The sequence below is a fragment of the Cyprinodon variegatus genome, unplaced genomic scaffold, assembly GCF_000732505.1.
Source record: "Cyprinodon variegatus isolate N-32 unplaced genomic scaffold, C_variegatus-1.0 Scaffold1124, whole genome shotgun sequence".
Taxonomy (NCBI): Eukaryota; Metazoa; Chordata; class Actinopteri; order Cyprinodontiformes; family Cyprinodontidae; genus Cyprinodon; species Cyprinodon variegatus.
In genome coordinates this window covers 114,594-131,699 of record NW_015151577.1, presented here as the reverse complement: position 1 = coordinate 131,699, position 17,106 = coordinate 114,594, and the positions used below count along the sequence as shown (strand labels likewise).

General features: G+C 36.8%; 1 protein-coding gene across 1 annotated transcript in view; it reads left to right on the top strand.

Moving 5' to 3' along the window:
• LOC107101620 (protein Wnt-9a-like) overlaps positions 1 to 13,843 on the top strand; it is a 33,800-nt gene extending 19,957 nt beyond the window's left edge. The window contains exons 2-4 of the mRNA XM_015400609.1: positions 881 to 1,140; positions 4,391 to 4,653; positions 10,134 to 13,843. Of these exons, the coding sequence (XP_015256095.1) occupies positions 881 to 1,140; positions 4,391 to 4,653; positions 10,134 to 10,631 (1,021 nt within the window). The 3' untranslated portion in view covers positions 10,632 to 13,843. The remainder of the gene's footprint in view (positions 1 to 880; positions 1,141 to 4,390; positions 4,654 to 10,133) is intronic.
• The last annotated feature ends 3,263 nt before the right edge of the window (positions 13,844 to 17,106 follow it).

Here is a 17,106-nt window from a genome sequence, read left to right as displayed (position 1 = left end):
GTTTTTTCACTTATAATTGGATTTGATTACTTTCAAACCAGAATGGTTGTATTCATTATAATATTAAATTAAGGTTAAATGGACTCATTTGCAAAGTAATAGATTCCTGAGGTGAATAGGTTGCGTTACATTTTCTTTTTGGTATAAGGTTTAAGGCAGCTTAATAAAAGTGCATAAACAGCAAAACATTGTTTTTACATTGTTTCCACTTCACATGTATTCCTTACATGTTGTTTATTGCTGGAATTTCTAATAAAATACTTACCTACATAAATTTAAACATATTGAAAAACTCTTCCAAGGCACTCTGAGTCAGAAGAAGGTGTGTTTTAAAATACCAGGCTTTTCCAATAGGAATTTAAATCCTGCTGCAATATGTTTAATTTACACAACATTACTAGGAGTGGCACGTCACTTAGCATGTGATAAAAATATGAGGACACAAATATAGAGACTATATGCATGTTGCATGTACGTCACATTCGGAGGATGCCATTAAGTGCTTTCCAACATAACATTTGTTAAAATTTTAATATCTGGTATAATTAGGTTTCTGTGTGTTGTGTTTTTACTCACTTTACAGAAATTAAACTGATTTCAGAAACTTCTGTAAAACACACGTTTTCTTTCCTTCTGTCCCATTTAGACAAGCTGGTACCAAGATGTATTTAAGCTTCTAACAAATACTGATTTTCCCTAAAGATTAACTTTGCTCCAGTTGACTTTAACTGAACATTAACTAGGCTTATGAACATAATATTTTCCAGCTATTCTTCCTGTTCTGTTTGTGCAGTATAATTTGAAAACTTGATCTTAAAGGGCTGCAGGATCCACAACTTTATAAACCTTTTCCCCTCTCCTTTGTGTGTTCTCACTGTAGGTTGACTGGTAATGAACCATTATCTGTTCTGCCACTGAATTCAATACCAGAAGAGACCATGGGCAGGGCCCACTTCAAGCTCTGTGACCGTCTCAAGCTGGAAAAGAAGCAGCGGAGGATGTGCAGACGAGACCCGGGCGTGGCAGATACCTTGAGGGAGGCCATAATTATGAGTGCCTTAGAATGCCAACATCAGTTTCGCTTTGAGAGGTGGAATTGCACTTTAGAAGGGCGCCATAGGGCCAACATATTAAAAAGAGGTGAGAGCAGATAACAAATTACGTACATTTCTCCTTATCAATAGAGGTGCATCAATCCATTTTTTCTGATCCTATCTGATACATGGGCTTAGCGTACCGACTGATTTCTGCTACCAGTCTGATACTACTGTTAAATTAATTCACAACATAACTAGCCATGTGAGTAAAGGAGCAATGCTTGATATAAACTTTTTTTAAAGGTGACAAATTAACACAGCCAGAAATCATCACAACGCATTGTGTGTGTGCTATGAGCGATGACATAATCAGTACTCCAATAATGCAATTAAAGTCACTAGATTGCAGTAAGTTAATGCTCTGTATGATATCTATAAAAGCTGATGCATCTTTAATCTATACCTACTTATTATTGCTTAGTCATGAAATAGAGAACATAAATTGTGTGCAAAATTAAACCCTAAAGGAAAATTCGAGATATTCAAAGTTAAAGATGTACTTGCATGAATAGGTAAAGCCTTTGGTTAAAAACAAAACAAAAAAAACATCAGAATTAAACCACTTCATGTCGTGATTTTGCATATTAAAGTGTGTTAATTTCAGTTTTAGAACATTTCATCACAATTTACTTTACAGTGACAATTGTATCTGTCTGTATACAGACAGATTGGCTAAACAACGGAAGATAGAAAATAGCAACAAAAAATACCCCATCAGATTGCATGGAGGTATTGACTTAACATAATCCACTCCTTCTGGGTGAGTATGTAGCGACAGTGGTGAGAGAAACTCCTTTTTAGCAGGAAGAAACCGTCTCCCTACTGTGGCTCAGTGTTATTGGCCTACTGGCATGGCTGTCTGTGGTTTTGGAAAGACAAAAGCAGACACACCAAAAAGGAACACAAAAGTAATAATCCATAAATGATTTGGTTTCAGAAGATAGTTGCTCAATAGATTTGTATAGAAAAAAAAACTGTTCTGAGCCCGTTTCCTGTCCAAATGGATGAAAGAAAGCACATATAGTTATACTAAAAGTTGAGCAAGTATCTCAAAATAAGTTGTTGAATATGGTCTATATGATATCTTTTTCAGTACCAGGATATCTTCCGCTTGGCACAACTACAATCTATTATCAGTTTGGGTCTTCCTCACTGATCACACTGGTGCAAACCACCATTATACCTAGGTGCAATCATCGGCAGAAATTCTTGGAGTCATATTTACTAGATATTCCTTTCAGATGGTGGGTTCTCATTAATTGCCTACTGCTGAAATATTATGAGGTTTCTTGACAACAAAAATATAGCCGAATTAAGGGTATAAATAGGCCTGTAGCCACAATATTTAAAGTATTTTTCAGTTGCTGTCAGCATGTGGCTTCGTCCTACAAAGTAAGTGTAAGTTATCATTATCAGCCTTGGATCTGAAGGTAAGGTTTTTAAGATGACACCTCAATATTGTGTTTATGGTTCTTCTTTTGAAGTAAAAAAGTATGTAGCTCTAGGTATTGATCTAAAGGAAAATTATTGCCTGGTTGAGACCAGTTGCTTGGAATACAATGGGTGAAATAAGTATTGAACACGGCACCATTTTTCTCAGTAAATATATTTCTAGAGGTTCTATTGACATAACATTTTCACCAGAAATCGGTAAAAAAAAATCCATGCAATCCAGGCATACAAAGAACCCAAATCATAAAGGCAAAGAGAAAAAGTATTAAAAACCACTTACTGAAAGTTATTTAATACCTTGTTCAAAAGCCTTTGTTGGCAATGACAGCTTCAAGATGCGTCCTGTATGGAGAAATTAGTCACCTGCATTGCTCAGGTGTGATTTTGGCCCATTGTTACACTCAACAGTCTTTAAATGTTGAAGGTCTCATGGGCCACTTCAATGAACTCTGATATTTAGCCCTTTCCATAAATTTTATATTGGATTCAAGTCAGGTGATTGGCTGGGCCATTCTAGCAGCTTTATTTTATTTTGCTGAAATAATTGAGAGTTTCCTTGGCTGTGAGTTTGGGGTCATTGTCTTGCTGAAATGTCCACCCACGTTTTAACTTCAATTTGATGTTCAGTCCTCCAAATTTCACTGTTGGTATGGTGTTTTTGGGGTGATGTGCAGTGCCATTTAACCTCCAAACTTGAAAATTTTGGCGAGGTTCAAAAAATGCAAAATATTTTGCATTTTGTCCCTAATATTTCAGGCAGGGTCAAAGCTACAATGGTGCTGACACCAGAAAACCATTCTATGACATCTTACCTTTACAGAGGTACCAAAAGTTTCTTCTTAAATCTAATAGCTGTGAGGCTATAAGTGATTTACTTTTGTGTGTTTTTGTCAGGCAGAAATTTATTTATACCCCCTGAGGGTGTAAGAGGTTAAATCTCTCCACTGGTAGTCTTTGGTTCTTAAACAACTCTTCTGATATTCTTTTCACTTCTCTGTTAGAAATCTTGTGAGGAGAACCTGGTCATGGTTGGTTTATTGTGTAATTATGTACTTTCCACTTCCGGATTATGGACCCAGTGCTCACTGGAACATTCAAAAGTTTACAAATCCTTCTGTAACCAAAGCCATCAATACGATTTGCATCATATGTTTGCAAAGGTCTTGAAAAAGCTCTTTACTTTTACCCATCATGAGATGTTTCTTGTGTGATACCAGAGACACCTTCTTATAGGCCATCATGTGGGACTGAACCAGCCGGTATTAATTTGCACTGACAAGAGTCAGGATTGCTTTCTAATGGCTTTCCATGCTTTTGCACCTCCCTGTCTTTACTAGTTCAATATATTTCCTTGTGCCATTCCACATTATAAAACATAACTTAATTTCTGGATATCTATGGTGTAATTTCTTTGTATCTTTGGATTGCATGGATTGTTATCGACGTCTGGTGAAAATGTCATGTCAATAGCACTTCTAGAAATATATTTGCTCAGAAAAATGGTGGTGTTTGATACTTATTTCCCCCGCTGTAAATGATAAATGGCTAACCAATTTCTGCTTTTCTAAGTCAGTGTGACTGCTACACTTTTATTGGGTAACCCTCCACAAAAAAAAAATCTTTATCATCAAGTTTGTGATTTATAAAATCATTTTTCTATTTGTAATACATAAATGAGCTGAACCTAGGCTGTTATATTTTTCGTTTGTATCACTTATGCTTCAGATTTTGTAAAGGAATTCATAATCTTCCTGAAATATTAATACCATATTCTTATTCCTCTTAACTGTTGATATTTAAACTCACATCCTGTAATTCCCCTTTTCTAAATGTTTTTCTAGGATTCAAAGAAACCTCCTTTTTGTATGCTATCTCCTCGGCCGGCCTAACGCATGCCCTAGCCAAAGCTTGCAGTGCAGGACGGATGGAGCGTTGCACATGTGACGAAGCCCCAGATCTGGAGAACCGCAAGGCCTGGCAGTGGGGAGGCTGCGGCGACAACCTCAAATATGCCAACAAGTTTGTCAAGGAATTTCTTGGCAAACGCTCCAACAAGGACCTGCGTGCACTGGTTGACACGCACAACACAAATGTGGGGATGAAGGTAATGAAAGGTTTTCTAGATCTTCTTTTTTTTCCCCAAGGAAAAAAAATATCAAGATATCTTCCTCTTTGCATAATAGCCTCTTATGGGTTCTACTGATCTTGGGCAGGCTGTTATTTATGAGCACCAGAAACATGTCAGAAATCTGTGTAGGGAGTAGCATTAAAAGAAAGCAAAATTTATCTCTAAATAATTTCATAACATTATAATTTCACAGATGTCAACCTAAATTTTCCTTTTTATTAAAGTAATAATTTCCACTGCTAACATGAATATAGGTAGAGTTACAGCACAGATAAATCTAACAAGGATACTGATTAAAAACAAAATGTAATGGAGCAGAGGCCATTTGGAGAAATAAAGAACATTTGAAAAGAAATGTAGGCTGTTAACCCCAAGCACCATTAAACATTTAGCTCTCCTCTCTTGAAATTTAATTTGATCTAGGAACCTAAATATAACACAGACTACTGCACTGGTTGATAACCCCAGGATGCTCCCTGAGTGCTACACAAAGCTGCTTGTTGCTCCCTAATGCCTGGATCACAAGGCAAGATTTCAAAATCATCAGATGATTTTCAAAACCTAAGAGAACCCACATACGTCAATAAATGCCCAGATTTAATAGGTTTTGGTCCCATTGTGTGTGGTTTACATGCACGTGGAGAAATCACTCATACACTAACAGATTTAACTACATGTATGCTTTATGATACGAAAAGCATTGTTTAAAGGAGTGGAGAAGGCGTAAGCAGGGGATCTAGTTGCTAAACTGTTAAACTGTTTTTTTTTTCTCTCATGAGATGCTTTCTGATTTGCTACATGTCACATTCAGTAGGTTACTTCCTCATCTGTGCTGGGGGAACAGTACACAAGCCAGGCTGTTTGGCCAAGACAATCAAACAATCATTTTGAATATCCCCAATTTGAGGTTGAAGAAGTGCTGATACCCATCCAAACAGACCAGATTTACTCTCTACACTCAACACATAGCAGGATTGTCTTATTAGACTTTATTTAAAATTTTTACCATAATCATTGCTTTTTAAAAGGAGAAGATCATATGATTGTCAGGCAAAGGGATTGATTCAATGGGATGGGGACTAATTATATTGAAATATAAAATTGCAAAGACAATATAACAGAGTAAAATCTCTAAAAGGGTTCAGCTTGAGGTATAGAAGGTAATTTGTAGAAATTATTTTTTACATATTAATTAAACATATGTATCAGATTGTAACTATTTCCTTACAGCAGAATATGAGACATAATATGTGAGAAAAATCAAGCTCCTCTGCCTCCTCCCGGTGGTCCTACAAAACTCCTGATCAGAAATCACTGATCAGAGCCAGGAGGAATGTCATAGCAGCGTCAATCACACTTGCTTATGCTCACAATGTGTGCAGCATTTAAACTCAAGATTGTCAGTGTGCTGCAGCAGTCATTTAATCTCCAGCATATTGTTGATGTTTCGCCCCCTCAACTAAATATACCCCAGAAGTCACCAAGCCCTTTGAAGCTAAGAGCTACTTCATGAGTACTACGTCATACAAAGGACTACCAATACCGACCTTTGAACTTGAGATTGTTCACTTAAACTTCATGTAAAAAACTTCAAACCAAAAACATTTTTTTCAATGGTCATTTTAAATATAATTTTCAAATCTCTAGAGAGAGGGAAAAGCAAGAGTAACTTAAGAAATACAATTCGAGACACGGCTCACTAATGAGTGCTATTTTTAGAAGAGGTTTCAGGGCCGTTCATGTGGTCCTTGAGGAAGCCCTGCTGCCAGTGGGCAGCACATTGGTGAACCCAACTATAGCCATTTTTCGCCATTCTCAGTGGCCAAGCTACTGTAAGTGACCTTTATGGGAGGCTCTTATGTGAGGAAGGAGCTGTGGAAGGAGGGCTGTAGGCAGCAGAGAGCAAGGATGAGGGAACTGAAAGGTGTGCTTGTTCAAGTGTTAAGTCAATGGTTTTCTCAGAACTCCCTATTGCAGCTTTAAAACACTACTTGTAAAGTAATTAAGGCTATGTTCACACTGCAGCCTGAAGTGACCCAAATCTGATTTTTTTGCCCATATGCGACCTGGATCTGATCATTTCATGGCTGTCTGCACAACACCAATCTGATTTTTTCCAATCCAACCCTGGCCACTTGGCTATGTGGTCCTGAATCTAATACGAATCTGAACTTATAAAATGCGACCTGTGTCTGAACGGCCAGGTCGGATTCATCCGACCTGAACGTCATTGATACCCGACGAAGGTCACTATTATGCGTCTTGCTACGCAGAAGCGGCAAGAAAAACAACAACCATGGCAGATGATGATGTGGACAGGAGTATTTATGTTTAACCATATTGAAAAGATTGTGTTTTTAAGGTTGGAAAAGACCACTAGATGTGCGCCGGCACTACCATCCATGTTTATGTCCGGAAAAAAAAACACTCTGGCCTGTGACGTCATTGCGTCCTCTACTGCGCATGCGGGACACTTGCATTGTATGACTGCAGTTCACACAGGAGATCACATACAAGTTGCATATATTTGGAAATACGAACGGCAACGTAAAAAAATCGGATTTCGCAAAAAAAAATCGGAATTGAGCATCAAGGCCTGCAGTGTGAACGTAGCCTTAGACTGATCAAAGTTAAGACTACTGTAAATTTGGTGAAGTTGAAACCCAGTCATTAAACAGTTATTGGTTTCTTACTTATATTTCCAAGGTTAAAGCCCCATATATGCCCACCACAAATCTGATCTATTTACCTGGAATCTAAAGAAGCAATGGTTGTAATTTGTCCAGCCAAACAAAAGTTGGAGTCTGGTTTGTATTAATTTTACTCAATTCAAAATCAGATATTGTTAAAATGCACTTCACAAATGTCAGCTTTAACAAAATTCTTCTAAATGGTTTTCATTTATAATCTTTTATATGAATGCAAGTGTGATTTGCACATATTCAGGTATAGGGGCCCACCAAATTAGCTCTGAATGTATTCCGTGCTCTGAGGAAAAAAACTGGAATGTGCTAACCTCTGCACCAAACCTTTTTAAAAGCTGACCAGTCAAATTTCCTTGACCTGCCGCTGTGATGAATATGCACTTCCTGTTCCCTGATCTCTTTCACAGTCAGAGAAAAAAAACAAAAAAACAACATATTTTCTCCAAACCACACTTAAGACATTATTGCAGAGTTTAGATCTTTTATTGCTTTTACTTTTTAAATTGTAATGAACTTTGGCTGACTGCTAAGTTACGGTAGATAACATCATTTATTGTGGTCCTAGAAGTAGAAGTAGACACCTCAACCTTTCCATATATTGTCCCAGTACAGAGATTTCATTCTCAGGTGGCAGAATTTGATGACTGGTCAACCTTTCTTTCACTTGAAAAATTTAGAAATAAAGGTGACGGGGGAGTTTGGAAGAAAAGCCACTGGAAGTCTGTTTCCATTATACCAAAATATATAAACGAGAGCAGAGTAAACTTGTAAAAGAAAAAGAAAATTTCCCAATGCTTGTATAATAAACGTTAAGCCCTAGAAAATAAACCTTGGTTTTATTTGTTAGCAAATTAAAACTTCAATTTATCTAATTATTCAGCATCCTTTTATTTTTTTACAGTTCAGATAAACTTATTGACTTTATTAATGTTTTTAGTTGCTGGTTGAAACAATAAAAATTTAAATCTGAAAAACTTATACAGAGAAAAGACAATTAGAGGAATGTTTTGATACAATTACTTGGTCTTTGGCTCTCAGACCTCTGCAGGAAACATAGCGCGGAATTTTGATAGATATGCATTAACGGGAGTAAAGAACAGGGCTGTTTCCCCCCAGGCCTGAAACTGGTGGTGGAGTGGAGATAGATGAAGTTGGTCAGTCTGTAGACTGCTGGTTAGTGAGACGGTCTGCTGAGCTTTATGGGGAGATCCAGTGGACTGCATGAGCTGATACTAGAGCTTCACTCAGGGACCTGGAAGATGGAAGTCCAGTTTGGATAACACAGGTTGAGAGAACCTGTCCAAGATGAGCAAGCATGAAGCGACAGTGGAGAGGAAAAACTCCCTATTGGGAAGTAACCTCTGGCAGAACCAGGTTTAACATGGCGTGTCCTGCCGGACCGGTTGAAATGAGATGCAGTAAGAGTCCAGGAGTAATGAAACTCTGATGAAGTTTTAGCTATGATGAAGGAGGGGCTGGAGGTGGGTTGAAACGGGGTCATCTGAATGAAGTCACACAGCGCAACCACCGTCTGCACACTAGGTAGGAGACGAGTTGCTGATTGGAGGCTTTTTAATATAAATTTGGATGCTGATTGGCTTTCGTGGAGATGTGGTTCAAAGCTGATTGGCTGTGTCGTAGGTGGATGAAGGCGAGTAATCAGTTTATTTATTTGAACTTCCTCCTAGGCTCAATTTGAGTGTTTTCAAATCTTGTGAAAAGATGGCATTAGCGATCAATAAACTATGATTGCAATGGCTGGTATTTAATGGTGCTCTCCAGCTTTTTCACTATTACACATTTTGAATTATCTAAATTGACCAGATGCCAAACAACTGTAGAACAGTCCTGCTGAATTGGTGGCATCCATAGAAATGTGTTGTTTCATGAATTGTAAAAACAGCAGATAGCTCTGTGAAATCTGTTCTTGCATCAGCTATAACAATGGTTGGTTGGAACAGCCACTTATTGACAGCAAAGAAAAGGTAGCTAGATGTGATCGTCAGGCAGTCAAGGTATGTCCAAAATGTCCCCTTGACTTAGTGCAGATGGTGGGAAACAAAAGATCTCCCCTAACTGAGATGCTCATTCAGTGACAGACTACTGAATCCTAAGTGCTGGAAGAAGCATTTTTTACAGATCTGTCCACTCAACCAATGTTATTACTTTATTACCGTACTAAAACTGCTCCCAAAAAAAGTCAATGTTTAATTTTCAGGATTTTTTCTTGTAAATACACATTCACATTTTTCACAAATTTGAAATTAACCAAATTTCAAAATAATATTAGTTGATTTATTTTGCAAAGAAAAAAGGGCTCTGGAAGATTTTATGATTTTTATTGCTACTATATGCATTTGCACGCCACACTTTTTAAATTAAATATGTAAACATTTAAAAAAACAATGTATTCACAACTATGGAATACTTAAATTAGTCGAGCATAGATACCAATAAAATACATTAAAATGTGTGATTGTAACATGACAAAAATGTGGAACACTCCAGCTGTGTAAACACTTAGGTCTTCATGGAACACCTAAATGTTCTGCTTTATGCTACAAGCCAGAAGCAAAGCATGATATTGACCATTTGGTAAAAACAAATAATGAATTTAGAAGGTAGCCTAAATTTTTATTGTTTGTAATTTTCATGCAACAGTGTTCGAAAAATTTCAAATAATTCTGGCCTTAAATTGACTCCTCCGGATTTTTTTTTTACAGTTGTTAACAAACCTCCCTTGTGCTCCAGGTAATCAAGGCGGGAGTGGAGACAACGTGTAAGTGTCATGGTGTCTCTGGTTCCTGCACTGTCCAGACTTGCTGGAGGCAGCTCCTGCCCTTCCATGAGATTGGCAACCGACTGAAGCAGCGCTATGAGACCTCTGTCAAGTTTGGCAGCCCCACCAATGTTGCCACTGGAGAGGGAGACATCTCCACTGGCCGAAACCATCAGCAGCAGCAGCAGCAGCCATCCCTACCTGGTCCGAGCGATCAGATTCCCCGCACTATGGACCTGCTCCACATTGAGGACTCGCCTAGCTTCTGTAAACCCAGCAAATACTCAGCAGGCACTGCAGCACGTAAATGCTACAAGGACCAGAACTGTGATGCTATCTGTTGCGGACGGGGCCACAACACACAAAGTAGGGAGGTGACCGGGCCCTGCCAATGTCAGGTGCGCTGGTGCTGCTATGTCGAATGCAAGCAGTGCACGCAGAGAGAGGAAGTCTATACCTGCAAGGGGTAAAGCATCAACTGCCAGTTGTGCTGCAATCAGTGGAGTGAGTCAAAGATGGTTGGGCTGAAGTAGACTGGATGGTTTGTTCTCCTCTGAGGTTGTGCTGCTATTGTCGGAACAACGTTCTGCCGAAAAAACTGAGAAGCAAGCCAAAAACGCAAAAAGCACTTTGATGGATTAATGTGTGTTGGAGTTTCAGGGGTCCTGCAGAATAAAACTTTGCTAAGACGACTAACTGGGTTACTATCTCAAGCTTTTTGATCACAGTACTGCTGTGAGGAAAAAAAAGACTTTGTTGTTACCTGTTTGAGAAATCCATTAGCAACATTTTCTAAAAGAATAATAACCCAGTTGTAAAACAAACCTGAGGATGATAACGCAACAGCCTTTGTCTAATGGGCTTTGCCCAAAGAACAGAACAATGTGTGCCTATTGTGATATGTGTGCGTTTATTTTGGTGGTCTGTAGTGATTTTCGTGACAATATTTTTATTCCAGTTAAAGTCACATTCTGAGACGTTGTAAAGAAAAAGACAGGGTGTAAACATTACTCACACATATTTACACTCACACTTATCATATGTTTGCATAAGTATGTAAAAAACAAACAAAAAAACAAGTTATAATTTAGTGATATTATACAAGCCACTTATTGTAAAACAAACCACTAAAAACACAAACATTTTGTTTGTGTACCTTTTCTCTCTTTGTTTTAATCAATCTGACAAGTGCCTTTGGAAAGCAACACAGTTGTGTTTAATGGCCTTTTATGGATAATTTATAGATCCTTTGGGACTACTCCTTTAGCAGGAGGATTTGTTGTCTTTTTTTAGTAATGTAATATAATAACTGTACATACATTAATAGAAAACAACTAAACCATTCAGTTTAGGCTATTCCTAGCCTTGAACAAACCAGTGTTCAGGGAATAACTTAAACCACTATATCTACAAAGATTAAACAATATGAAAAGTGTATGCAAACAATTTTAAGAGATAATTAAGTGGATTTAAGCAAACATTTTTGCAGCAGGTTATCATTTAAACAGCAGACATGTGGCATGTGACTCCCATCAGACTTTATGGAGTTCTGTGCAACTTCATATTTTTTTATAGGTTTTTCTTTTTATACTTTATGTTGTAAAGAAGACTGTGGAGAACTGTAGGAATGTAACTCCCTACCATTTCCCTGTTTGCCTCTCCTCTGCAGCTGCCACAATTTGATTGAGCCATATTGCAGTGTGTGCAGTAGAAGTTTTAACAGTCTGGGGCAGCTGAGACTGAATTTTAACCTGACGGTGTGCAAATCTGCTCAAGTGAATAAGGTTATGTCTTGTAGCTACCATTAAAAAAAATTGAAAATGCTTATATTTGCGTGAGATTGCCCAAACTGATGCTTAAATGTAATTTCACTACTGTTTTCTATAGGAAGCCTGTAAAGTTGTATTTGTATATGAGTTCATTTACATTTTTCTCAGACTTTAAACTGAGGTAAACACCTTTGGACTTAATCGGACTCTAAAATACAAAGTGTGCTAACAGTGACACTTGAACACAAAAGTTTAGAATTTTAATAAATGTAAAAAAGATGTATTTTAAAACCTCTTCAATCAGAGGTTATGCCACTGCAATACCAGAACACCCGTTACTATAGGAGATTATTTTGGTGTTATACATCTTCAGTAAAACAGTACAAACAATAACATTTCACATGTTCTGGTGTGAATTAACTACTGAGTAAAGAACACATTTTTGTATTATAGCACCATTCACGCACTGAAGCCCAAATGCCCTTTGAAGTATTTTAGACCTATATTTATGATTACAATCAAGTGCAGAATTTTTTTTATTTAACTTGTTTTTCAGATAATGTAAATAGCAATGGTTTCTTCGCCTGTGGTATAAAGACAAAACTAAGGCACATGTTCAGCTCGCATAAATATCTCAAACAGACCTGTAGGGAATAAAGTGTTATTTTGGTTCTGGAGTTTATTTGTTTTAATGCTGCAAAAAACAAACCAACAAACAAAAGTATAATAAGTAGACTATTGAGATTATATTAATTCATTATTCTAACTTTGGTATTGAATTCATGCTTAAGGATGGTGGACCTCATTTGGCTTGAAAACTAAATTCCGAAATTTTTGATAGGAGATGGCACTCCAAATAAAGACTGGTTAAAACGCATACACAGAACTTTGCACGCTACATGGTGACCATAATAGCTATGCTGAGACTCTGTGCATAAATGCCTCCTCCCCACAGCTTCTGGTTGTTTTTTATATTTTTTTTCCACATTTGCTTTGGCCCAAACACTGTGAGCCTCACTAGTCTCAAATTAAACGGATTTGCAGCGGATATGACAAATACACCAATTTCACATAGAGTGCATTCTTTAATGTGTGTTATTGTTTGTACATAGTCCTACAAGTTTTCAAGAGAAAGAGGAGCATGACGCATATTACACAGTTATCTATGTTCTCAAAAACAAAGCTCTGCACTGTTTAGTATTCAGTGGTTCATGTATAAAATTATATTTTATGGAAAAGATTAAGATATAAATTATTTTTTCAAAATATGATGAGCATGTGTTTAGTGTAAATATGAGTATATAAAAATGTTAAAATGATTTTATATTCTTGGTTTTATACTTTTTTTCTCATGGGTGTTTGTGCCTTTTTGGGGTGGAGGATTTATAAAGCAACATATTTTAAAATATTGTATCATTACATGTCAAAATGGATATTTAAGCACTAATAAATCCTAAAAAAAAAATTTGAATCAACGCACCTATAGCTATTTAAGATAATCACAATCATCAAGAATTCTTTATTGAGCGAGATCTTATTTTTCATGAATACATTTTTAGTTAAACATCTTAATTTGTTATTGTAGCCATCCAACCATATGTCTCCTACAGTGTTAACCAATGACCACACCTGTATGAACAAATTTATACACAAACTTCTTAGTGTTTGGTTAGGATTTATGCTGTGTTTATCAGACACATAAAACACACCAACTATGTATTTTATTTTTGTAGAACTATGATACCAGCTGTGTTTTGTCCATGTCCACCTATTTTTGTCTTATGGGAACTCTAAATTATTTTCCCTCTACCTCATGTGTATAGCTTGTAGGTATAAACAGATCGCAAATGACTGGTAAGAATGTATTTAAGTTATTTAACATCTTTGTATAACAAAGGCAGAACAAAAAAATTTGAAATAATAAATGAAAGTTTAAAATTGTAACTTTTGCAGTCTCATCATTTGTAGATTAAAGTTCTTAATGGTGAAGTGCATGTATTTGTATAGAAAATGTTCCAGGACCTCAAAGAGCTTCCCACTGCATTCAGTCATTCATGGCGGTTAGCTACATTGCAGGTACACGGTTCATCTGCAGTGGCAAGTCTGCCGTACAAAGCCACTTCTAGGCCCTCTGACCATCATCAGCAGGCAAATACTGCAGCACACAGACCTGGGGTTCTGTCCCTTGGTTGCAGGACAAACTCGTGCATCATATCCTACTTTTGTAATTGCTATTATAATATCACTGCTTTGTCAAGTAATGTTTTTAAATGCAGTGCATTGTAAAAGCTTTCATAATTTTGTCTTAACTTTTTCACATTACAATAGACCTAAATTTATGTGATAGAACGACACTAGATAATTTAGTGGGAGAACAGGATTGTATTTCTTTTCTTAAACAAATGTTTGAAGAGTGATGAGAATATTAATTCAACCCTTATAAGACTAAATAAGAAATGTAAAAGAAAAAATGAAAATATTTAATTAAGGGGTGTTAGATGGTCTGGGAAGAGAACAACTATCACCTTATGGGTAAAAAATGGCTTTTTGTGATGAAATTCAAAGGTTTGATCATTAAGATCTGCTATGGGTCATGCAGCCAATGCAACTTGGAACAACGCAGCCAATTTTCACCTGAGGGAAACATCAGGCTGAAGGTATAGCATACAAGATATAAATGCAATCGATGGAGCGCCTATATCAAGTGATTTTGTCCCCTGCCCAGCTAAGGCTGTCAGCTTGTCTGCATACACTTCAAGGTAAATTTGTTCACCCACTTATACAATACATTTTATTGCAAAATTTAAACAAACTGTAAGCTGTTAGCTATAAATTAATCAAATAAGTAATTTAAAATGCTAATAGTCACTAATGCTCTATTTGGTTTATTCTATCTCAAGACACTTTTAAGGACTATTGCAGTATTCAAATCGTTCATGACCAGTATATTTAGAGCCTGCATGTTCTAGCATGTCTTGGGAAACAAAACTTGGTGGGGATTATAATATTCTTAGGGGAGTGGTAGCCTAGTGGTTAGGGCATTGTGCTTGGATCCCAGAGGTTCAGAGTTCAAGCCCCACTACCATGGACTGCCACTTTGGATCTCTAAGCAAGACCCTTTACCCCCACACTGCTCCCCGGGCGGCGTACAATGGCAGCCCACTGCTCACCAAAGGGATGGATTAAATGCAGAGGGACAATTTTTTTTGTTTATACTATGACAATGTAATGTCAATATAGTTGAGTTCTATTCTGCTTGGAGTCGTTGTCCTTTTTTAAGATTAAGGCCTGAGTTTGCTTACAGCCAGTATAATGAGTTCTTCCTGGACTCAATCATACTCTACAGCTGAGTAACCAAACATTTTCAACCCTTTCTGACCCACAAAATAAACCAAGAAGTTGGTTGAAAATACACTTAGTTTGTCAAAATCAATTAGCCATGGGTATTCTGACAACAACTAATGTGTTTGGTTTTGTCTATTTCAAATGTGTTTTTCCCCTAACACTCTAAAATACAAATGCTATAATTCTTGTTTAGCTTGTTTTGTTAATGTAGTAAAAGAACTTTGGAATCCATTTTTTTCTTATTTGTTCTCAAGAAGTTAAGGAAACTAAGCTGTTTATTAACACTATCAGGGCATTTTAAATAAGGGTTGCCAACTTTTTTTTTCTTACATTGTAGACAAAGTCACTAAGCTGAGTAACAATATTTCTTTACACTTGTATTGACAATCCTGTCGCCTTCTCTGCCTGATATTTTAGATTGCTTCCAGCCAACCCCTTCTGAGCTAATTAAGCTTGGTCTTCATAAGCGTCAAATTCTGCACCACTTTTTAAACTAAATGTTCTGTCCTACTTATGTTAGATCTGTGGATTTTATCAGAATTCCTGGATTCGATTAAAAAGCTGGATGAAAAAATCTTTTGTCACATTTTGCAGGGTCAACAATAAGAACTTCCAGGGTAAGAAAGGAGCTCCAGACTGCTGTAGTGATTCCTTATGGAAGTACAGCCTTCTGTAAAAAAAAATAATACAACAAACAAGTTACACAAATGCCAAAACCTGAAACTTTGGTTAAAATTTTTCTGAAGTGACTTTGTCTTTATGCATAATTTTCTTTGTCTCTGTGATACAAAAATCCTCTCTGAACTTTGTGAACAATTCAGTGCAAACAGTTTTTAAAGTGGATGTAGATGAAAAAGTTACATTTCGGTCTCACCTAAAACCTTAAAAGTTTCACCATTTCCTATACTTGACTTTTAGCTAATTTTAAACAGAAATTATTATAGTTCTCCCTTAACCATAACTTTCTTCTTGTCACTCTCCTATTAAAGTCAAATTTTCAAAACGCGTGTGAGAGCATGCACAAGCACATTTCTCCTCGTGCACGCTCTGTTTGCATCGCTCATACAAAAGAAGATTTGCTATTTTTCCACTATGTTAGACTCACTACCGTTAAGTGAAAATGGGGACAAGCACGTAGGACGGCCTTAGGTAAACATATCACAAGAATGATTTACAATTAGGAGGACCACTTATTTTGAGGATCCACCCGGAAAAAGAACATTCTTCACTACATCCTTAAGGTGAATGGCCATGTCTCAGGTTTCCTGTTGTCTTATAGTTTTCTGATCATAGAGGCTTGTGGGTGGAAAAAAGTTTCAAGGTATTTTAAAATATTTGCTAGGCAAAATATGGCTTATTTAGTCTAATAAACCAAAAATTCTAAATTAAGTACGTAACTTTCCTCAAAACATCGCCCATGGTTATTGAAATAAAAATCAGCTAATGGCTTTTCTGTAATTTGCTATACTTCTCTGTGCCTGCCATTTAAACTCTTGACTATCACTGAACCATTGTCCCAAAGAATATTTCCCAGGAAAACAAATGTACAAAAACATACCATCACCATTTATTTTTTTTTCAAAAATGCTATAGTGTCTAGTACAATGCAAAGGCAGCAGGGTGTGACAAGAAGCTCTATATTTCAATTCTCTTGATTGCTGTTAAAATTCTCTAAGACCTGACCTTTTTACAAAAAAATGCATTAAGCCAAGCCAAACTTATTGTATGCTATGAAATAAAATGTCTTAGAATCTTGATGAGTTAGGTGTTTATAGAAATCTGATATACATTTGTAGGGTCTTTCCAGGATTATGCAGCATGAGCCTAACTT